Source organism: Chiloscyllium plagiosum, unplaced genomic scaffold (assembly GCF_037043375.1).
Source record: "Chiloscyllium plagiosum isolate Xiang-an unplaced genomic scaffold, Cpla_swu_hap1 HiC_scaffold_39, whole genome shotgun sequence".
Taxonomy (NCBI): domain Eukaryota; kingdom Metazoa; phylum Chordata; class Chondrichthyes; order Orectolobiformes; family Hemiscylliidae; genus Chiloscyllium; species Chiloscyllium plagiosum.
The window spans coordinates 19,223,207-19,247,772 of record NW_028270177.1 but is presented as its reverse complement, the minus strand read 5'-3'; the positions used below and the strand labels follow the sequence as shown (position 1 = coordinate 19,247,772).

At 38.1% G+C, this 24,566-nt stretch overlaps 1 protein-coding gene across 6 annotated transcripts in view; it reads left to right on the top strand.

The window, feature by feature from the left end:
• myo5aa (myosin VAa) overlaps positions 1–20,945 on the top strand; it is a 243,849-nt gene extending 222,904 nt beyond the window's left edge. For all 6 annotated transcript variants that reach the window (XM_087981139.1, XM_087981135.1, XM_087981138.1 and 3 more), the window contains 9 exons: positions 1,109–1,202; positions 2,554–2,700; positions 5,009–5,163; positions 9,643–9,732; positions 10,571–10,721; positions 13,093–13,375; positions 15,126–15,300; positions 16,766–16,846; positions 18,522–20,945. In XM_087981139.1, coding sequence (XP_087837265.1) covers positions 1,109–1,202; positions 2,554–2,700; positions 5,009–5,163; positions 9,643–9,732; positions 10,571–10,721; positions 13,093–13,375; positions 15,126–15,300; positions 16,766–16,846; positions 18,522–18,674 — 1,329 coding nt within the window. In that variant the 3' untranslated portion in view covers positions 18,675–20,945. The remainder of the gene's footprint in view (positions 1–1,108; positions 1,203–2,553; positions 2,701–5,008; positions 5,164–9,642; positions 9,733–10,570; positions 10,722–13,092; positions 13,376–15,125; positions 15,301–16,765; positions 16,847–18,521) is intronic.
• Positions 20,946–24,566: the final 3,621 nt, after the last annotated feature.

Genomic DNA, 24,566 nt, shown 5'->3' with positions numbered 1-24,566 from the left:
AGATCAAACCATTATTTGGCCTAAATTGTTATTCTTCCACTTTCTCTGTCTGGAGCACTAACTGCAGAATGATTTGCCTGTGCACCTGTGAAGACAAATCCGTTTTTACCTCTCTATGTATTGTGGCTACACAGCAACTTACTGTTTTACGATTGTCATGTTTTAACACAGCACAGCAACATATTTCCACTGCAGTTCAATGCTAATCCTGTTGTCTCAATCTCAGCAGTTTTAAATCATTGGTAGAAAGTGCAAGAATACTTCAGTACTTCTCTCTTCCTAACTTTACAATGCTATTAAAATTCATTTATCAATTAATTAAGATTGTTTTCAGTACTTGTTCATGTGTTGTCCAACTTGCATAAATTGGAGAAAGCATTTTCTAAATGCATAGTTGATTTGTCAACTGGACAGACTTCCCTACGTAGGACTCAAGAATTGCTATTATTTCTAACCAGAAGCAATGTGTTACCAGTGAACATACTTCAGCTGGAACAACTCGGGTTCATGTTTGACTTCATGGCACTATCCAGGCTATTGCTGTAGCTCTGGAATGTGAGTTTATCTGAATTGGAGAAATTCAACAGTTTCAGGGTGGAACCTAATCCAATTATTTTGAATAGGCTTTTAACTTTAGATTGAAGTCTCAGAATAGCACGTTTAGTTATGTCCAAGACAATTAATTCTTAATATCCTTAAAAATACATTTGGCTCAACCATAATTAACCCAGTCAGTTTCCTAATCTTAAGTCGGAAGCATAGTTGCAAAGGGGCGAATTGATTTCACAAGGTGTAGCTCATTCACCCACTCTGCCAAAGTTTATCAGTCCAGTTAAAATCCACTGAGCTAGTCTTGATGAAATCTGCTTCTGGTATTCGTGCTAACCCAACAACTTAATCCTAAGGGTTTGTTTCTGTCAGCCATGCCTGCATTAACTAACCCCCTGCTGCCATATGATTCATATTTATCTATGCTAACCTGTCGTGCCAGCAATCAGCACTTGCTTTGCATTGTGCTATTCTACTAATCTTGACTGTTATAAATTTTCATAATTTTGGCAGCATACTCCAGTATTTTTAGTTTAGTTTTCTTTGCCCTTTACTACAGGATCTTATGGAACAACTTGAAAAACAGGACAAGATTGTCCGGAAGTTGAAAAAGCAGCTTAAAGTATTTGCAAAGAAAATTGGAGAACTAGAAGGTATGGTTATATAGACTGAAAAACACGCTTCTTCCAAAATAGCTACCAGTAAGTTAAATTGCAACAGTTGCTTATCAAAGCCCCTATTAAACGGAATACATTTAATGTTTCTGTAACTTTGCTGTGCAGTATTTTTGATATATCCATTCTTGAATGTAATGACCTTTTGTCACAAATTAAGTTGAAAAATTAAGTCTTATTTTTGACCCAGTAACAATAATAAGATTAGTCATGATCATATTAAATGACATAGCAGGCTTACTCCAACTACCAGCTCTTTTGTTCTTGGATAACAATAGGAAGGGTTTACAAAGTGACAGTGACATTTAGCTTGTGGTCCCTTGCCTGAAAAGATCTGATTATTTTTTTCCATCCTTTGTGAGATATGGCCATTGCTGGTGAGGTCAGCATTCATTGCCCATCCATAATGGCCTCTCAGAAGATGGGTGTGAGCTTCTTTCCTGAAAATCATTAAATGGCTTGTTCAGCCATTTCGGAGGGTAACCTCTTTGCTGTGGGTCTGGAGTCACATGTAGGCTGAAACAGTTAAAAACGATTGACTTCCTTCCCTACAAGACATTAGTGAGTCAGATGAGCTTTCAGAACATTAATTTTGTGAACACTATCATTAACATTAGTTTTTTTCATTCCATATAATTCACGTGACCGCAGCTTCCTTTGAAGAGTTTGAATCGTTATTTCAGGTTATTAATCCAGGCCTCTAGATCCCCAAATCGGTAATATAATCACAATGCAGCCAGTCCCCAGGTTGCAAATGGATTCCATTCTGGAGTTTGCAAATCAATTTGTATACAGGTTGGAATACAATGCAGGATGATATAAGAGTTTTTTGTAAGGAAATGTTGATATGTTGGACCTTTAAAATTACACTCGTGTATGGGATCACATTTATATATAGCAGCATTCATAAATCAGGCAGTTGTAAATTGGTGACCCCCTGTACTGTCAAACTATCGATTTTATGTGATATCCTTTTGTATAACGTTGAAATGCCTCTTTCATATCTCAAGATACAATATTACAATTGTAGTTTATATTATAAAGACGGTTTTAAGTGCAGTTTGCATTGTGAAAATTAATATTTTTGACAATGTAAAATAGCCCTCTACAAAGTAGAAACATCATTTGAGTACTTGCACTTCAGTAACTCGGACATGTAACTTAGATAGTTTTACTTATAATTGAAAACTTATTCATTCGTATGATTTTGTCAAAGTAGTAAAGTGTAGTATTTACAGTCTCTTCCTGCCTAAACAAATTGCATGCAATGCTCCATGTAAATAGAGCATTGGGGTGGGTTGCCTGCTCATTTTGTCTTTCTTTGTAACAGTGGGTCAGACAGAGAACGTATCTCCAGCTCAGCTGGCAGATGAACCCATCCGGCCTGTGAATATTCCAAGGAAAGAAAAGGATTTCCAGGGAATGTTGGAGTACAAGAAGGATGATGAGCTTAAGCTTATCAAGAATCTTATCTTAGGCAAGTTTATTTTTCTGTAATCTCAGTTGTGTTTGCTCATTTATCATTTGAAGATAAAACACCATTACTTCTGCATTTGGAATCATTGACATGTTGGTTCTGCACATGTTGTTCTTGTGGAAACGCACACAGTCTTTAATTAAACCAAATTTGGAGTGACAGATAATAGCAATGAGGGAAACACGTCCTGAAGCTTCCTCCACTTGGGCTGGAGTGAGGTGCCTTGTGTATACTGAATTTTCCATGAATTGCCCCTTTGTATACCTTCAACATGATTATCTCCAAGTTTCCCTCAGCATCTGTACATCACTAGTTTTCATCACTGGGTCAAAATCCTCATACTCCTCCTCAACCCCACATTGGTAGACCCATCACTATCAGCACGGCAGCAATACTTTGGCAAAAATTTGAGCCAACTTTCAGGCCTTAATTGATTCCTGCACCTGTGACATGTGTAAGTCCCTATGTTGTATTGTATCAATACCTTTGAAGGCTGAAAGACTATTTCTCTATTAGTCTGGTTAGTCTATTGGATGGAGTTGTAACTCTACCTGATCTACACATCTTACATTGAAATTGAACAAACAATTCAGAAATCAGAGTTCTTACTTTTCAATTACTCAACCCGTCTCTAATAGTTGTTATTTTTTATTCTGATTTAATTTTGCCTTTTAATATGATGTAAATGGATGCATTTTATCAATAATTGCCGCACTCTCAGCACGTAGGATTAATGATTAAATATTCATATCTTTCTAAAGAAAACAAAATTGGATTTTTGTTTGCAGTTAGGAATCAGCTTCCATCAAATCCCACTGGATAGGAATACAACTTCTATGTACTTTACACCAGTGACTGTGGATGTTGCCTGAACTGCATCACAAAATCAAAATGAACACTAACTGAGACCAATCTCATCACAACTTAATTCAATTAGTAAAACACAATTCCTCTGGTTTACCAAACAAACATGGCGACCACCAGCACCACTCTGTAATGACCAAGTGACTGTAGCAATCACAGTGGCTTTAATTCAGCAAACTTAATTTTTCCATCAATTTTAAGGAGAGCAGAGCTTTGGTAATTGAACCATCCCATTATATTTGGTGAGCATCTCTGGCAGTCCAGTAGCAACGCATTGATTATTGGGTTCAGAAATCAATGTCGCTCACGGTTCTTGAAGGTTCACACCCTTGGGGGGACAAAAAAACAGTTGAGGGAGTATAGACCTCTGGAGCACCACAAAGTTGCAACAGTTCATGGGAGGATGTATGTAATGACGTAAATCACTGCACCATAACAATAAATAACTATTGTCTGTTGGGTAAATCCTGGCCCTTTATCTTGCATGCTCACGTGTTGGGATACAGAGAACATCCTGACTGCTTATTTAAGCTAAGTAGACACATCCTACACCTCTGGTCGCTAGAAACTGTGCTGCAGTACGAAGTGAGCAGAGTGGGATGGTGCTCTTGCTCAGTTTATGCGATCAGTCCACTTCATCTGCCTTGAATTCCTCTCACTGTGAGGTCTGGTTAGCAGGAGAAAATCTGCATTCACAGGAATGAAACCATTGCCCTGTCTTAACTAATTAAAAGAGACAGGGTGAGGAGATAGACAATAAAATAAGTCTTATCACATTCGCTATTTAAAACTCGAGGGACAGTTCTTGCAGGTATTTCAGTTGCAAGGTGAATAGGCCTGACATGGGGTAGTAAATGGCTTGAGACAGTGGAAAATGCTGCTCTAATTACTTTATTCCCAGTTCAGTGTGTCAAACATTCCAGGTAGCGAGAGATAACAAAAGCAAATGACTGGAGATAATGGAAATGTTGGGGATTTTTTGAACCTGCACCTGAAAGCATTAAAATGCATTGATTAGTGAAAAGAGCTAGTCTGTTTTGTTTTCTGTTCATATTTAAGAAAGTGGTAGAGGAACCAAGTGAATAACTATGTTGGATGATTTATTTGACTGTGTCATCACTGGGCTCTTAGCTCAGGCACTGAAGTGAAGGCGCTGTGATGGCATCTGTTAGTTAACACTCAACCTGCAGTGTGAATGGTAACAATGACTGAGCTCCCAATACACCTCGGCTGCGTGTTGGTTTGGACTGGAATAGCATCATCTTCAAGTTGGTGGAAAATGCCATGTTGATTCTTGTCTTCAGTTGCATTGTGACCTATGCTACCGAATGTGCAATCTGTACATACGCCAAGCAGCATTCTAAATAGTGGTCTGTGCTTGGCCTGTAGCTGTTTATTTAATGCCATCTTCTGAAACTAAATAGTGTTCCTTTTTAAATCGCAGAGCTAAAGCCTCGTGGTGTGGCTGTTAACCTGATCCCTGGATTGCCAGCGTACATCCTGTTTATGTGTGTACGTCATGCTGATTATATTAATGATGACCAGAGAGTCCGGTCCCTACTGACATCAACTATTAATGGCATCAAGAAAATCTTGAAGGTATGAAGTTCTTTTCATGGATAGTATGAATCCAGGAAGTACAATCTATATCCAATTACAAGGCATTAGTCCACTGCATGAAATGTGTAGGAAAACAGTGAATTATAGAGTTGTTACTTGCTGCAAGGGGATTTGTACTTTTTTTTTTTAGTTGGCCAATCGAATATCATGACCATTCATCACTCTACTCAATTTAATTCTGGTGGGCAGAAGAAATAGTGACTATAAAAACTGGGAGCTGGACTATAAAAGAAAAGTGCTGATTGGGAACTCGATGCTTTGTCTAAAGATAACAAATCACGCAACACCAGGTTATAGTCCAACAGGTTTAATTGGAAGCACTAGCTTTCGGAGCACCACTCCTTCATCAGGTGGTTGTGGAGTGCACCTGATGAAGGAGCAGCACTCTGAAAGCTAGTGCTTCCAAGTAAACCTGTTGGACTATAACCTGGTGTTGCGTGATTTGTTACTTCGTACACCCCAGTCCAACACCGGCATCTCCAAATCTTGTCTAAAGATGGTTAACCTATTTCTCCCTCTCTCCTGTATTTGCAGCATTTATTTTGTTTTTATTTATCTTAGGATAGCCATAATTTTGCTTTGTGTTGTGTTTACTGTACATCATGTGTCCCAGCATTGAGATGTTTTACTCTGTTACTCCATTGCGACCATACTCCATAAAGCACAATACAAGACCATTCCCTCACCAGCCCCTACTGTGGTCACGTAGTCCAGCTTCACAAACCAGAATGATTGCAATTAAATAAATCCTTTATGTGCAATCAAACTATCAGCATGAAGGCTCCCTTATGATGATCAATTAGATCTATCTAGCGGGAGTTTAGAGAATGTTGTGTGCGAGAAATTTATTGTGATTGTTTGTAAAGCATTGTTAAAGCACTGTTGTGGTGGGACTGTACAGTCTTTGCCTCTGAACCAGACAGCCTGAGTTCTCTGATTCCTGATGAAAGGCTAATGCCTGAAACGTCAATTCTCCTGCTCCTCGGATCCTGCCTGACCTGCTGTGCTTTTCCAGCACTATACTCTCAGTCTGAGTTCAAATCCCACCTGCTCCAGATAACACCTTTGAATAGATTGATTAGAAAATATCAATACATCAAGTTGTATGACTCTTGTGATACAGTAGTAGTGTTTCTACCTCTGGACCAGAAGGCCCAGCATCAAGTCCCACCAGCGGCACGGTGGCTCAGTGGTTAGCACTACTGCCTCACAGCGTCAGGGACCTGGGTTCGATTCCAGGCTCTGGTGACTGTCTGTGTGGAGTTTGCACATTCTCCCCGTGTCTGCATGAGTTTCCTCTCGGTGCTGCAGTTTCCTCCCACAGTCCAAAGCTGTGCAGGTTAGTTAAATTGGCCATGCTAAGTTGCCCATAGTGTTAGGTGCATTAGTCAGGGGTAAATATAGGGTAGGGAAATGGGTCTGGATGGTTTACTCTTCAGAGGGTTGGTGTGGACTTGTTGGGCCAAAGGGCCTGTTTCCATACTGTAGGGAATCTAATCTAATCAAAGATCATCTCAAACATGATCAGGCAGTACTATACGTGAAAGCCAAATAACTAGGAAATAAAGGATATATAACAGGAACCGAGCAAGATGATGTTTATGCAAAGGATAGGACATACTAACTAACAAGAGTGTTAGGTGTTGAGTTTCCAGGATATTGTTTTCAGTAGGTTTGTTGTATCCAGGAGGCAACAGACAGCAGCTTGTTTACTTTAATGTCATGAGGCTTAGTGACTTAGTCCTGAAGCCAATATAGGCATCAGTGAGTCAATGCAACACACTTCAATCTGATGACCTCTGTACAAATTACTGAGTAGTTGGAGTAACATTTTGATTTGGCAACCTGCCTTCCTGAAAAGTTGTCACAGTTTAGAGAGACTGCAGACAAGACTCTTTGCCAAGAAATAGAAGATTTTAATTAGGAATGAAGGTGGAAAAAAGCACAGCTTACATTTAAAAAATGTTGAGTTATGTAAAAGGTGTTCAAAGCTCTGCAATGTTTTGATGAAGCAAATCAGAGAGAAACATTTCTCCCTTGCCCAAGGTAGTAACTAGAGGGCAATCATTTAAAATTAAAACAAAAGGAGAAACAAAGAGAATTAATACAAATATGTGAGAGTATGGAATGTTGTAGCAGAAACAACTGTGGAAGCAGAATCCTCAATAATAACCTTGAAAAGGAAAATGCTTAACATTTTAAGGAAGAAAAGTTAAAATGGTATGGAGAAATAAAATGGAATGAAATGATTAGAGTCTTGAGAGTTGTCATATTCATAAAGCCATAGCCACTCCTACAATGCTGTGATCCAGTGGAATAATAAGGTGTGCTTTTGTGTAGCGTGGCAATGTGTGCAGAAAGTAGTCATTTAGGAACAGCATTTCAAATGCCCCAGAGCAATTCCCCAGCTCTACATAAGCAAAAGCTAAAATATTTGTTGCATCTGAAGGCGCAATCCACAGTATTAATTTTGCCGCCGTGTTAATGACCTGGTTGGAAAATCTGTCAAGTTCCAAAATAATAAATGAACTTGTTATACATTTTGCTTTTGTATTACAAATACACCACAGCCAGATGTCTCATTTTGCTAACCAGTTTTTTCTGGAGCCATTTTAGTAAAAAGACAACTGTAGAAGCTGAAGTTTATTCTGGGAAATGTAAACAAAGTGGTTCAAAAACAGTGAAGTTTACGGACTGTTGCTGAATATTTAATACAAGAGAAAAACTGAACTGTCAGACACTCGTGGGAAAATAGAAGTTCAGTCTGACTTTACTGTCACTTTGTGCATTTTTTAATTAATGTGTGACTATTAAACAACATCCACGTTAGTTTCCAGGAAGCTTTGGTGCCATTTTGTTACTCAGCAACAGAGCTGCTGAATTTAAAAGCCCACTCCAAATTCAGTTGAACTCCACTGTGAATCTCAATTTTGTAGTATTAGCAGAACATTGTCAGCAAACAGTGGTGAGACAATGATTTTGAAATTACCAACATTACTTTGTTGTGTGTAAATTACCTCAAGCTACCTTTAATTCAGCTAAAAATCGCACAACACCAGGTTATAGTCCAACAGGTTTATTTGGAAGCACTAGCTTTCAGAGCGCTGTGCTAAGAAATCTCACACACAGTCAAAGACTGAAACAATTACTTAACCTTACTGCATGTAGCAACCAAAATAAGACCCCTCAAGTAAGCAAGTTAAGCCTCACAACCCACCTTAACTATTTGCTGATTAATGGTGAAATTTAGCTGCGATTCCAACCAATTGTGTCCGTCTGTGGATGTGTCCAGGTTCAATCCTTGTGCAGTGCTCTTCTCCGGAGTTCACTGCTGAAGAATCCCAAAGTTTAATTCCTATGGGGTTTTCTGTCTTATGAAGCTTTTAATGTGACATTCTTGATTATCCTTTAGATCCATTCATCCACAACATTGATTACAGTTCTGGAGTCATGAAGTCTGTGGGTTTGCTTTCTTATCAGGGGTAGCTTCCCTGTTCCTTGTTACATTTGGTGTTAAACTGTCTCTTGTCTCCCAGGAAACAGCTTGTTTATGTTGCTTCGACTCCTTCCCAGGGATGGTTAATTGATGCTTTTAATTCCTTTCATCTCTGGAAACAATTTATTCTCAGAAAGAGTTATTGCTGATTCTTTTAATCTCTGAACAGGTATTAAAGTTCTCAAGTTTGCAGTATCATAACTTGCTCAGAGAAAAGACCCATAATAACTTCTCCTGTGTATCAACACTGAATTCAGATGTATTTGATGCCTGATGCTAATCACTACAGGCTACTTGAGTGTTGTGGTTTGAGGGGGAGATTCAGTAATACCTGTAGACATCCTTGAAAACCAGAATCTGCTATTATAACATTAATTTTTTTAACTTTAAAATAGAAGAATATATTTGAACATCTGTCTACTTGTTTAAAATGGCAGATTTGCAATTTTGATTTTTGCAAAGTTTTTTCTAGTAGGACTTAAACGTTGAATTTGAATACATATTAAACACTTTAGATTTCAGAACAGGATCTTAATAGGTAATTGTGAAATTATGGGTGTATTAAGGACATTTCTTATGCAATAATTATCTTGAGTGACATGTGTCATGATATGAGTCACAAGACAAACTTAACTCTATTGTCAGAACACCTGTGTAAGTTAACAGGCTATCCAAATTCTGTTGTTTTTCTGGCTGAAATTAAGTGACTTTCTCTGCACATATGAACTTCCTCTAGAATAAATATATCTTAATATTTTCTAAAACTGCAGAATCACAGACATTACAGGATTGACGATGATTATTTGTAATATAGCAGCTCTCTTAAAAGCTCAAATTATTGTGAACAGACACTAAATATCCAAACTGAGAACTCAACAATTTAGTGCTATTTCACAAGGGAATTTTTTAAAGTTTATATAAGATTCCTGATCTTGTTTTCTCACAACCTACTTTTATTTCAGAAAAGAAGCGATGACTTTGAAATTGTGTCATTCTGGTTGTCCAACACTTGTCGTTTCTTGCATTGTCTTAAGCAGTACAGTGGGGAAGAGGTAAGGTGCAGGTTTATACACTGTCATGCAAATATTCTCTTAAATAGCTTACTGTATTATCCTTTTGTAACTAACAGAATATGTACCTTTCCATATTACAATTGCATGTTATTGTGATGGCTACATTCTGTTAAAATAGTAAAAGATAACTCAAAACAAAACGTGCAGAGAAACAAGGCTGTGATTTCCAAAACTTGAGAGAATTTGATTGTGTATGAACCAACCGGTTTGATATAGTAATAGAGAACAGAAACAAGCATTAAGTAATGATTCTGCTGTTGAATAATTTCTCCAAACCATCATTTGCACTTATGGTCAGATAAATTGACATAACCATTTGTTTAAATGGTTATAATTTTGGAATTTATTCATATTTCCTGATAAATTATGTAGGTTTAAAATCTGCCGATCAGATTATGTTCCACCTTGCACCAGTGTGCTAACCATAAATACACAGTATGTTTTAGGCACTACTCAACTCCATGGTTTACAAGAGGAAAAACCTGCTGCATTAAACCATGCTACAGCCTCCAAATAGAAAATGGGCATGGAATTTAGGGGGTCCACATGATCCATTCATTCAATACAGCATTAATCCATATAAATCATCACAAAGGAGTTTAACACACATTATCACAAGCAATCGAAACCAGTTCCCATAGAGTTTTGAATTAAGACTGACAGCAAAAGTATTAAGTGGTTTGACTTCTCTTGGTGTAGGCTATGTTATATTTTCTCTATTTAATTTATTAGTTGTGTAACATTCTGAAGAGGGCTCTCTCCATGAAAAGAACTTACAAGTCTCTGTTTTACCAATGCTCTGTGTGTATTATCTTAGGCATTTATGAAGCACAACACTCCTCGACAGAATGATCATTGCTTGAGAAACTTTGACCTTGCTGAGTACAGGCAGGTCATAAGTGACCTGGCAATTCAGATATACCAACAGCTGACCAAGGTCATGGAAAATATCTTGCAGCCAATGATCGGTAAGCATTTGCAAATAATGAGAACTAAGATAATAGATCTGTTACTGAGGACAGACAGTGTCTGTGGCTTGTGAAATCAGAAGGCTCCTGAAGCTGTTTGTTGTGAAAAAAGTTGCTTTTGCTTGGACATAAGAGGAATTGATCTGTTAAAATCCACTTATGATTTGAGTTTTGAATTATATTGTTTTTTGAAGAAGGGAATATACTATTTTGAGATACAATGGGCACCATACATTTTGTTGTGGAAACTCTTCACCTATATACTGAACATAAACCTTAGGAGGAAGAGTTCTAAAGGTACTGAAAGGTGCTTCCTTTGGTAACAAGAAATATTGTTAGTTGAGATGAGAGAATAGACTGAAACAAGGGGCCAGCATTCTGTTGACAAAGCTGAAAAGGGACAGGAAATCTTCTGAACTCCAACAGCAATACAAAATGGCTTTTGAACATGAAGACAATTAAGTACATTAAAGATGGAAGGTAACCTTCTGTCAATCACAAATCTAATTAGCCAATAAGCATTGCAGCGTTAGATGGTTAAATTTATCAGCTTGATTCTGAAAGTCTGGTAACTGGTCTGTGTGGACTGTGCTCGCTTGCTTAAGCCTAGGTGATGAATCAGAGCTGGAGGATCTAGTAGAAGGTGAACTGAAAGCAAAAATGCAAATATGTTGTGATTGGAGCAATGTTTTAAACACCACCTTGTGCCATTGCACTGAAATACAGAAGTTGATGCTGTTGATGCCCATTGTCCCATTGCCACGTTCTTGCTGACCCACTTTGCAGTTCCTTTCCCTGCCCTCCCAAGCTGTCCCCCACAGCTCAATACTATAAACAAGATTTTGAACATTTCAGTAAACAGAACTTGTGCCATTGACATTTTAACAAACTGCGCTTTTTGTAATAGTTAATTCAGTTCCGTGTTCCTTGGTACAGACAGCTACCCGTGGTGTCTGCTGGCTGTCATATTCACAGGCACAGCGGCTGCATGTGCAGTTTGTGCTGGCAACAAATGTAGTCCTGCAGGAGGATAAATCAATGTCAGTCTGTGTAACATTAACAAATTTCAGCCTGCCTGTGTTTGGAATACTGTACTTCCAACTAACATTGACTATCATTAATTGCAAGCAATGGCTCACAATGCTCTTTGACCCCAGGGCATTGAGGCAAGTCAGCACTACCTTTCAGAGGTGCTACGCTAATGAATTTCTGCTCAATTGAATTTTGCAAATATTAACTTTTAAATATTTACAGCCTCTGGTGGAATATAACAATTGAATGTGAGTGACCATAACTATGATGGACCCACCACCCTCCCAAACTTTTTTGGGTGGAAAATACAACTCTATTCTTCATTTTATGGATGTTCTGTATAATGGTGTGGTCGACCTCGGTATGCTTTTGACACTGGGTGGAAAAATGCGACGTTCTGTTTCCCATGGGTCCCACCAGCCTTTATAGGTACCCTGTAATGTTGAATGTGCAATGTGAGGGATGCTGAAGAAGCCCAAATATCTTTTATTCTGTGTGTAGAGTAGGGGACAAAAAGCAATTGAATAACAGAATTTAAAATGGCAGTATTAAATGGAGGTGGGTGTACAACGTTGTGCTTGGAAATTGGACTAACGTGAAAATATTCAGTCCATCATTTGAAGAAAACTAATGTGTTGGCCATAAAGGACTGACACTAACCTTCATTGTTGCTTCAAAGAGAAAACTGGATTGTGTTTTGGATCAGACCAGACCCCCCTGAAAATATTTTAAGGTAGCCTAGACACTAATTTTTTCTTATCTTGAAAGCAATTGTAAATTCCAGATGTAATTCAACTGGTCAAGCTACTCAGAATGAAGCAGAACACACTTTATTCATCCACTATAGTTAAAATAAAACAAAATAAAGAGTAGTTCAGAATAACCTAACTCCATTGCAAAACTTAACAGATAGTAGGTACAGTAATTATCACTAATTCACTGTTCTAATATAGTAACATTCTATAAACACGTCCCTCGGCAACACAGTAAGTTCAGAAATCATATTTTCTCACATAGACAGCCTGCAATAGCTGTAACCAACCGAGAGGAAAAAACTGTCTTCTACTTCCTCAAGACTCCAGCAGATTGTACTGAATCTAAAAGCTTAAAAAAAAACCTAGAAATCCTGGTCTGAGACTGGCCATACCCATCCATGCTGCGTCTATTGTTCTAGCTATGAAAGAAAACCCAAGGCCTCACAAGCTGTTTGTTACCACAGACTGTTCAGCGCCTCTTGTTTAATCTCTCTCTTAAAAGAAATGGCATAAAACACCTGTTAAAGCCACAGCATCATCAAACTTGAAGGTTCTCATCCTAACTTTCTCGTATTGTGAAATAGTTTCAGGTATGTTGGAACATGAAACTATTCAGGGAGTATCTGGCCTAAAGCCCACGGGTCTACGGAAGAGGACTTCCAGTGTTGCAGATGAAGGTACCTACACTCTAGACTCCATTGTCCGACAACTGAATAATTTCCATTCCACAATGTGTCAGCATGGCATGGATCCAGAGCTCATCAAACAGATCGTCAGGCAGATGTTCTACATCATCGGTTCCGTCACCCTCAACAACTTGCTTCTTCGCAAGGACATGTGTTCATGGAGCAAAGGAATGCAGATCAGGTAAGTGATCCATCCAGAATTGTTAGAAAGGTCACATACACTACAGTACTGTTGTCAACATTTGCTAAAGAACCTGTTCAGTAATGACATCTCTGAATGTTACTCACCTGTGGAGCAGGTGGCACCTGAACCCAGGCCTCCAGGCTGGGAATGCAGGGACACCAGTTACAGTGCTTGCGGAACTGTTTGATACTTATTGTCCACCAGAAAGCAAGACAATTCCAACCTGGCCAATGACCTCCCTATCAGTGTACTCTCTACCATCAGCAGATGATGGAGGGGCTTATTGACAGTGCCGTCAAATGGCACTTGTATAACAATAACTTGCTTACTGTTGCTTAGGGCCATTCAGCTCCTGACCACATTACAGCCATAGTCCAAACATGAACAAAAGAGCTGAACCACAGAGATGAGAGTGATTGGACTTGACCCAAGGCAGGATTTGACATTGTGTGCCATCAGGGGTGTCACTTTTCCTCAACAGGCACCACTCCAGCAATGCTGGCGGACAAAGCAACCTGTTTAATTGGTGCCACATCCATCACCCTCAACACTCGCTCCTTTCTCCACTGAAGCACAGTGACAACAGTGTATTATCTACAAGATGCACTGCAGGCACTCACCAAGGCTCCTTTGACTGAGTCTTCTGAACCCATAACCTCAACCACCTAGAAAGGCAAAGGCATTCTGTGCATGGGAAACCACCACCTGAAGTTCCCCTTCAAAGCACACACCATGCTGACTGGGACTATATCATTGTTCCTCCACTTTCACTGAATCCAAATCTGGGAATTCCCTTCTTAACAACACTGTGGATGTCCCTAAACCACGAAGACTGCAGTGGTTCAAGAAGGCAGCTCACCACCACCTACTCCAGAGAAAGTAGAGATACGTAATAAATGCTGGCCCAGCCAGCTACACCATCTTGCAAACAAAAAAAAAGTTCTGATATTATGCAAGATTATCACTTATAATGGTCTGATTTTTTAACAAAAGCATGATAACATTGCAAAAACAATTAATTTCAAAATTGATTCAATTCATTTATGTCTGTTTTCTTAAATTAGATAATACTTGAATAATCTTAAGCAAGGTGATAATGGGAGGAAAGATCTCTGTTGTGAGGAACAAAGAATTTAATAAACTAATGGGAATAAAAGGAGACAAGTCTCCAGGTCCTGAGGGCCTACATTCCAGGGTTTTACAGGAAGTGGCTGCAGAGGTAATAGCGGCATTAACTGAAGTATTCCAAATTCACTAGATTTCAAAATGGCTCCAGCTGTTTGGAAAACTGCTAATGTGCCACCCGCGTCCAAGAAGGGAGGGGGAGAGAAAGCAGGAAACTTTAAGCCACTTAACATCTTTCATTGGGAAATGTTAGAGTCCACTATTAAGGCAGAAGAAGGACATTTAGAAAAACTTCATGCAGTCAGAGTCAGTATGGATTTGCCAGCTGTTATTTAGTATTTTTTACCCTTTTCCCTCTTTCCTGGTTTCTTTCTATCTTAACTGAAGTGAAACAATGCTGTTGCCTATCTTCCTTTTGTCGCCCACCCCCACAGAAATTCATCTACCTACTCTAGTTTAATGTTTCTGCCAATTTATGTTTCTTGAACGATTTTTACATAACCTATTTAGAAATTATTTTGTAATTTCAAAAGATTTCTTTTAATAATCTGCTACCCTGGAAGGGATCTGTCTTTGAAAACGGTCAGATGTAATTTTGTTGGGTTTTTATTTTGTTCTGCAGGTACAATGTCAGCCAACTCGAAGAGTGGCTGCGGGACAAGAACCTGCAGAATAGTGGGGCGAAAGAAACTCTTGAACCTTTAATTCAGGCTGCACAGCTCCTGCAGGTGAAAAAGAAGACTGATGAGGATGCAGAGGCCATTTGCTCCATGTGTAATAATCTTACCACTGCTCAGGTAACCTGGAAAAGCGATTGAATCTCTATGCGCATGTGCTGTATCTCCGCATGTGTGCTGTCTCACTGTGTACATGTTTTCTCACCATTTTGCTGCATGTGTCATGTCTCCCTGTTTATATTTGTCACAAATAATCATTCAAAATCATTTTTAGGGCAATTTTCTTGTCAAATTTTTGCTTTTCTTTGTTGAAGTTGTTGACTCCTAATTGGGGTATGGTTCAATATCAGTATAATTTATATCGATCAGACACTGGTCATCCTCTGGTGCCTAGATCAATTGGCCATTGTTCATGACTGAGTGTCGATAGTGAATGTTTAGCTGTCTGTTTGGCCAAGCCATAAGGACTGAATCCTAGCCAGTCCTCAAAAGACATCTTCAACAGGGATAGCCATCAACAATAGTGACCTTGGCCAATTCTCCCCCTCTCAGAATCAGAACACAGGTCCAACTGGACAGTGTCCATTGCTTCCCCAATACATTTCAGAGTATTAAACTTGGTTCTCCTGCTGATTACTAAAGGATTTCCAAAATTCTAATAAATCAAATCCTCTAAACCTAAGAGCTTTTGTGTTCACCCATAGATTTGCGGTCATCTTCAGTATTTTCCAACTTAAAACAGGTCCGTGCTATCATGGTAAGTTTCTTATGCACCAGCAATGGCTGCGAGGATACAGTCACCAGTTTGGAAACATTATTAACAGCACAGGGACTTTGTTGTAATTTAAGATAAATATTCTATCTTCATGGAAACATGTTCTACTGGAGCTCCCAATTGAAAATGTACACTCGTGGTGATTGACATGGAGCCATGATCATCAGTACGATATTCTGAGCAAAATGTTTCCTGCTCCTTCCAGGATTTTTTTTTTGTCAAAAACATTGAAAGTTCAAAGTAAATACTTAGGTGTGGGGCAGAGAGTTAGGAAATAAATGTTTCCTTTAAGGTTCTTATATTGGCAGTGGTTTATATAAATAAAAAAAAACAAAGAAATGTGGATGCTGTAAATCAGAAATGAAAACAGAAATTGCTGGGAAAACACAGTAGGTCTGGCAGCATCTGTGAAGAGAAAGTAGAGTTAATGTTTTGTGTCTCATTCTGAAGAAGTGTCACTGGATTCAAAACATTAACTCTGCTTTCTCTCCACACATGCTGAAAGACATGCTGCGTTTTTCCAGCAATCTTTAAATGTAAATCATGTTATTTATCCAAGAAGTTAAAAAAATGCTGGTTTTGTGTTGGGATTGAAATGATTTAATTAGGAAAAGACTTAATTGGTCAAGGAAAGCAGAAAATAAATTCATATTACTACTGCTATACCATTAGAATTTATTGAGAGAGAACGTCTGATAGTGTTAGATAACATGGTAGCAGTTGGTACAGCAACAATGTAGTGACAGAATTCTAAGTTGCATAATTAAAGATTGTAATTGGAGTTATATTTTTTATATCTTTGCCAAACAGATTGTGAAAGTCCTAAATCTGTACACTCCTGTTAATGAGTTTGAAGAACGTGTCACTGCCTCATTCATACGCACTATTCAGGTAAAACTTTTCAAGATCTACCTTAGTTTTTCATTTTTTTAGAGAAATGTTTCATTTATATTGTTCTCCCCATTCTTTTCATTTATATTAAAAAAATATTGGGAACTTGCAGTATGAATACTAGAATGTTCAATGTGATATTTCATTTTAAGGGTTTATATTATAGTAACTGATCAATTTTGTTTAGTAAAGCTTTTCAGTGACTTTTCTCATCATTTATTCAGCAAATGTGTTGATAGAAAAACTCAAATTATTGCTGCTATTGGATTATAGTAAATGTTCAGGGCTTCCTAGTGATTAACTAGAATATTGGCAACAGAATTTAGTCAAATGTTGAAGTTGAGCAGCTTTGAACTAAATTTGTTCTTTTTTGCTGCTCTGTGTTCTTTCAAACTAGCGGAGTTGTGACCTTATTACAGGATTTGTTTCTAATGTGAGTTTTTAAGGAAAACCTTTAAAAATTGTGTAGGAGGTTTTTTGTACGTGGCACTTCTGTACAAGAAACAACAGCATATGTGGTAAGATTGTTGTTCTTTCTCTAATAAGCATCACTGCTGGTCCATGTGAATGACACATAAGTGCACGGGAAGGTAACTGCTGAGGATTAACAAAGCCTACAGAGAGATATGTTAAAGTTGTACCTTTTCTGTAGCCAATACATTTAACATAGCTATAGCTATATTCTGCATTCTGTCCAACAACCCTCTGAAACTTATGTAGGGTATGATTTGCCTGGATAACATGTACTGTAAAAAGTTTTGTTTTACATGTGACAATAATAAATCAAATCCAATCTAAATATTGACACTTACGTGAGTGGGTAAAACTTGGCAGATAGAATATAATGTCAGAAAATGTGAAGATGTGCACTTTGGCAGGAGGACTAGAAAGGTGAATATTAACTAAATGGAGAAAGACTGCAGAAAGCTGCAACACAGGGATTTGAGGTGGTCATGCATGAATCACATGTTCAGGTAATAAGGAAGGCAAATTGAAATAAAGGCCAACATTCAAAAGGAATGAGGTATAAAATTAGCAAAGCCTTGTTAAACAAACCAGACTATAGCTGGAATATTGTGATCAGTTGTACTGGTATTGGAGGTGGGCAGAGTAGGGTCCTTAGGGTGATTTGAAGTAGAGAGGGGTTTTCTTATGAGGTATCTTCTGATTGGAGTATGGAAAAATGAGAAGGAGCTTTTGAATCATGTATTATTCTTAGGGGTTTTGACAGGGTGGATGTTGATAGGGTGTGTTCTCTTTGGGAGAGTCTCGGACCAAAAAGCATAATTCAGAATAAGGATTGGACAATTTACAACAGAGATGAGGAAACATTTCTTCTCTGACCTTAGTGAATCTATGGAATACTTTGCTGCAGAGGTTGGGTCATTAGGAACATTCAAAGCTGAGAGATTTTTATTCAATGAGGGATTAGGGGGAAAGTGAGTTGAGGATTACAGACAGGCCATGATCTCATTGATTGGTGGAGCAACTTCGATGGACTAAATGGCCTATTTCAACACTTATGACTTATGGTTGTTTCTGTAAAGTATTGTACACATTTAGTAAAGTGCTGGCAAGGTTAGAAAACCTGTTTCCAGTACAAGTAACATTTGTAATCTATAGTTCTACCTACACTGTGTTAATTATCTTCCAATTTTCTGTTCCTGTTCTCTAGGTTCGTTTACAAAATCGAAAAGACTCTCCTCAGCTTCTAATGGATGCAAAATTCATATTTCCAGTTACATTCCCATTCAACCCATCTTCTTTAGCATTGGAGAGCATTCAGATTCCAAGCAGCATGAACCTTGGATTCCTGTTGCGTGTCTGAGGAACACTGAAGATATCAATTCTACATTGGTCCGAGAATTGTCATCCCCATTCACTACACACAGCTAGAGCGATGATAAAATATTTGCATTATAAAGGAATGTGTGCTGAAAGTGCAGAATGCCAAACACTTTCATGCAGCACCTGGTGATGACTGCTATGCTGCAGTTTTGATGAATATACTTTGAGTTTAACAACTGTAAATTAAGGTTGTGTCATACTTTAATTATTAGGAGTTTGAAGTAAGGGGAAGTACAACTGCCATATATAGCACCATTTGTCTAATAGCTATTATTTAAGTCAATATATGATGTAGAATGATGTAGAATACAAAGGTCTGTTAGAATATAATCTAGAGATTACGTTGTTAGTTTTGGTGTTTTGCTTAGCACATTATTATAGTTATTGTGTTCAGTGTCCTCCGACAATGCTGAACTATAACATTTAGCACTGCACCGTATAGTGTTGAGTTGTAATTCACTAAACAATATTTCATGTCAACTTTACACCTTTTTCAAAGTCGTTTTAAACTTAATTTATGCAAGTAATAATCACTATTTTAAGTTCCAAATTTCACTTAAAGCACAAAAGCACACAAAAGGGCAAAATATTAAATTCTCAGATAAATCATAAAGGCATTTGGCAACAGGAAAACAAATTATAGGTTGAACAATAGATTTTTTTTCAGTACGTGAATTCATAGCTTCTTTCCCTTTTAAATGCGCCTTAATGGAATTTCTTCCGACTTTGCAATACAGGAATTGCTCAATTATTTTATTTGTTTGTAATTGTGAATGTTATGTTTAAAGGGGACAACCACAGAAAATTAGAAGTTTTTTTTCCCCAGTATTTGCAATACAGTGTTTATTGACCTCAGGGGTCAGACATCATGCAGGCTGCTGTGACTATGATGCAGGCATCACCCTGAGAGGGCAGTCTCGATCTCAACCGTGCCACACCCACCCACCACCACCACCACAAACACGTCCCCCACCCAGCCTCCAAATTCCCAATGATGCTGGTCTATTGTGGATTCAGTTCTGAAAACGTTTAGCCTGGATATGCCCAATTTAAGGAAAATTGGTGCTGTGACTGGAAATTGAACCAATATAGAGTTAATAATCACTTATTGCACCCTTCATTGTTTACACGTTTGAAGTTTTTAAATGTATTGATCGAGCATCCAAGTTCAGAAACCTGATTTCCGAGCAGTGGTTTACGTATCTGTCTGATGTTATATGTGTCCCTATTTATAATGCTACTGGATACCTGATATTTAATTGAAAGCAGAAAGCAAAAGTCTTTCTAGATACAATGGACTAAAGGTCAATACGCTACTCTGTAGTTTAGAAATTCCACAATTATCTCTCAAATCAATGTTGGTCAATATTTTGGTAGAAATATTTCTGAATCCGTGATGCATCATTGTCTGTTTTCTGTTTTTGCATTTTTGTACATTTCAATCTATTAATGTCTTAAAATATAAAATCCCCAGATTTCTCTTTCACAACTATTAGCTTCATTCAACCCATTACAGAATCACCACATGTATTGGTGATCCTAAAAATAATAATAACCTTTGGTTATACATAAACATGTGTTTGTGAAGGGGACAAGTTCTGGAGACAGAAAAAAACATCCTTAAAGAAAGATTGCCTGGGAAATCAATTTGTACTAGAATAGTAGTTGTCACTCCACAAAACTCAACCTATTCTACAACAGTATTTTTTCTTTGTTTTCAAAATAATATTAAAGCCAGGGTACAAAGTAAAAGTTGCGTTATGAACCTCAGCGCATGTAGAACAATGTAAAAATTGCATTGCTCCTTAATGATGTTGAGAAAATATGAAGGCAATCTTCCTTTGAAATATTGGTTGTGCACTTTAGTTAAATCCTATGCGTATATATAGTTTTCTGTTTCCTGCTTATATTGTATTTTACTTTTTTGTATCATAAACTGTTATGAAACGTAAGTACATTACTAGTGGTTAGTGCTAAGGAACTGGAGATATTTAAAATATCAACAACAGCTAGGTGAAACCAATTGCTGTTGTATTACCTAGATCACTAATGTTGACCATGGATGATTACTTCTGTACTTAACCAGCTAGCAAACAATGAGTATGATATTGATGTACAGAAACGTTATGACAACCCTGTAGCATTTCCCGTTTGTTGCAATTAGTAAACGTGTGCATCATGGCAAATGTATATTGAACTAGGTACTAAGGTAATGTCCAACTTGTAAAAACAAATAAAAATTTCAACAGTATGAGCAGATTTTGTATTCTTTTCAGATGATGATGATGATGCAGCTCCTGTCCAATCTCAATGCAGTTAGACTTTATAGAAAGAATTTTAGCCTCTGAATTTTCACAATCAGTAGCTTGTTTTTTGCCTTTGGAAAGCAGCTTAAAACTTTGGTCTCATTATTCTGTTATAGACATGGTGTATTCCAAGCTGAAAGATCAGTAGCACATGTGAATATTTCCAAAGAGAGATGTGCTGTCTCCTGATTGGGAATGGACAAATGGAAAATCCTTTACTCATAACTGAAGGATGTGGAGGTCCCATTATTGGACTGGGACGGACAAAGTCAGAAGTCACATAAGTCAGGTTATAGTCCAACAGATTTATTTGAAACCACAAGCTTCCTTCAGGTGAAATGCAAATGAAGGAGCAGTGCTCTGAAATCTTGTGATTTCAAATCTAAGCTGGTACCCCAGTGCATGGTGTTCCAATGTTAGGATGCTTCTTTCCAAAGTAATTCTCTCTCTCATTCTCCCTCTTTGTCAATCCATTCTCTGTTCATTTTACAATCCCACAGTTAATTTTTAAAATATATTCATTATTTGTCACATTTAACAAGATCTCAGTACCTTGTTTGCCATCACTGCACCATTTTGAGCTGGCACGTTGCATAATTACAGCAGAGAACATTAGAATGAGATGTACTCTGTACCTAACCCTATGCTTGTACCTGTACTGGGAGTATTTGATTGGGATAGTGTAGAGGGAGCTTTAATTTCAGTTGATAAGAGTAGAGACAGCTTTATTCTATCTTTGACCACACTTTCAGGACATGGGGTATGTAGGTGGACTTTTAATTTCAATTTCAAAGAGTACAGAGAGCTTTGCTCTGTATTTTATCCTGTGCTGTACCTGTCCTGGATGTTTTTATTGAGGACTATTTTGAGGGAGATTTACTATCAATTTACTTCCAGTTCCAAAGAGTAGAGAAAGCTTTACTCTGTATTCCCTGACCTGGTAAGGTTTGATGATGACAGTGTTGTGAGAACTTTTACTTTCTGTTCAAAGGAGTAGAGCAAGCTTTACCGTCAGAAGGAAGCCATTCAGCCTGTTGTATCAAAGTTGGCTCTCTGCAAAAACAACTCTTGATTCCATTCTGTTCTCCTTTCCCAAAGTCATGCAATTATTTTCCTTTTGAGGGATTTTTCCTTCTGAAACCCTGACATTTTCTGCTCCAAGACACTTTGTGTGTTTTACATTATAGCCACTCATTGTGTAAAATGATTTGGAGACCCTGGTGTTGGACTGGGGTGTACAAAGTTAAAAATCACACAACACCAGGTTATAATCCAACAGGTTTAATTGGAAGCACTAGCTTTCGGAGCGCTGCTCCTTCATCAGGTGGTTGTGGAGTACACAATTATAAGACACAGAATTTATAGCAAAAGTTTATATGTGATGTAATTGAAATTATACATTAAAAAATACCTTGATTGTTAGTTAGGTTTCTCATCTGTTCAAATGGCCATGTTAGTTTCATTTCTTTCATATGTAAATCACAAAACCCTTTTTAAAAGTTACATTCTCAGGTTAACTTTAACAACTGGTGTCAGCTCAGATAATGTGTTGAAGGTGTTCGCCCCCTGTGTGCTGTTGTCTGTGCCATAATGTTTAGACTGATTCTAATCTTAAAAAATGAGTTAACAGAGTCTTACATGGATCCATGCAGTTTTTGAGCAAAGTACAATGTAACTCTGCAAGTACAAATTCACCCCACAAACGTATGTGTGCATGTAGATTTGTGTGTCTGGAATGGGGGGTTGTGAGTGTCTGTGAGAGAGAGTATATGTGTGTGTGTGTGTATGAGAGAGAGTATAATGAGATCGAAGTTCGAGAGAGGGTGCATACGAGAGTGTGGGAGTGTGTGTGTCTGTAGGAGTATGTGAGAGTGTGTGCATGTCTGTGTATAGGAGTGTGTGTGTGTGTGTGTGCGCGCGTGTATAGTGCAGTAGTGGTCACCTATAGTGTGACATGAACCCAAGGTCCTAGTTGAGGCCCTCCCTATGGGTACCAAACTTAGCTATCAAAGTGGTTGAGCACAGGCTGATAGCTATGTTCGGTATCCGTAAGGAAGGCTTCAACCGGGACACCAGTACAGGTGTCCACCATTATACTATATATATATATACACACACACACACACTCGCACATGCATCTTCTCACAGGCTTAGACCCCTTTACACTCTCTCACACACACACACGTATACACACTCTCTCACAGACACTCTCAACACCCCACCCCAGACACAAACACACAAACCCATATGCACACATACACCACGTTTGTGGTGTGAATTTGTATTTGCAGAATTACATTGTACTTTGCTCAAAAACTGCATGGATTTTTGTAAGACTCTTAACTCTTTTTTAGATTAGAATCAGTCTAAACATTATGGCACAGATAACAATACACAGGAGGTGAACATCTTCAACACATTATTGGGCTGACACCAATTGTTAAAGTTAACCTGAGAATGTAAGAAGAAGAACAACTTTTCCAATCCACCCATATGGATTGAAGCCCCTCATCCCAGGCACCATTCTCGTAAATCTTTTCTGTGACCTTTCTCAAGCTTTCACATCCTTCCTAGTATGTGGTGCCCATAATGGGGCATTATACAGCAGTGTATGCCTGACTGAAGTTTTAACAATGTTCATAGGTTTGTTGCTGTTTGTACAATATGCCTCCATTTATAATTACTCAGTCATGTTCCTTTTCCATATATTAATTAAGTCACCTCTTAACTCTTCTAAACTCCAGTGGATTCAAGCTGAGCCTGCCCAATGTTTCTTCATAAGACAAGTCACCCATTCACGCTATTAGTCTAGTAAACCTTCTCTAAACTGCTTCCTGGCATTCTTCCTTTAATAAGGAGACCAGGACTGCACATAATACTCAAGGTGTTTTCTCACCTTTGTCACTGAAGCATAATCTCACTACTTTTGTATTCCATTCTCCTCTCAATAAGTGATAAAATTCTATTAGCTTTTCTGATTACTGTTACTTGCATATTAACTTCTAGCAATTCAGTCAACTTTCTATTGTTATGGCCAGACCAAACCCCCTCAAAATGCATAAAAAAGATAGTCTCGACCCTAGCATTTTCTTATTTTAAAAGAGAGTGCCAGGCATTGCAATCTGGGTGCAATTTGGTCAAACTAACCAGGCTTGAAGCAAAACACACTTTATTCAAACACTATGATTAAAATACAACGTAAGAAGGAAGATATTCCAACTCTATTGGAAAAATAGCAGATTTAAAGATGATTTAACTACTAAACAGTAACTGTTCCAATATATTAACATTCCATAAACACACCCTTGGCAAATGCAAATTCAGTAAAATAGATTGTCTGACATGCAATCCTCCAGCCTAGAAGATAAAACATTGTGAGAAAACTGTGTGTGTGTGTGTGTGAGAGAGAGAGTAGCAGGGAGAGATGTACTGCAGCTTTCAACCGCAGCTTCAAGAACCTAGCAACTGCTACTGAAAAACTAAAACTAAAAATCTGTGAGGGCTTGACCTCACCCATTCAGGCTGCTTCTATTGTTTCAACTTCTAAAAAAAACCAAGGCCTCACG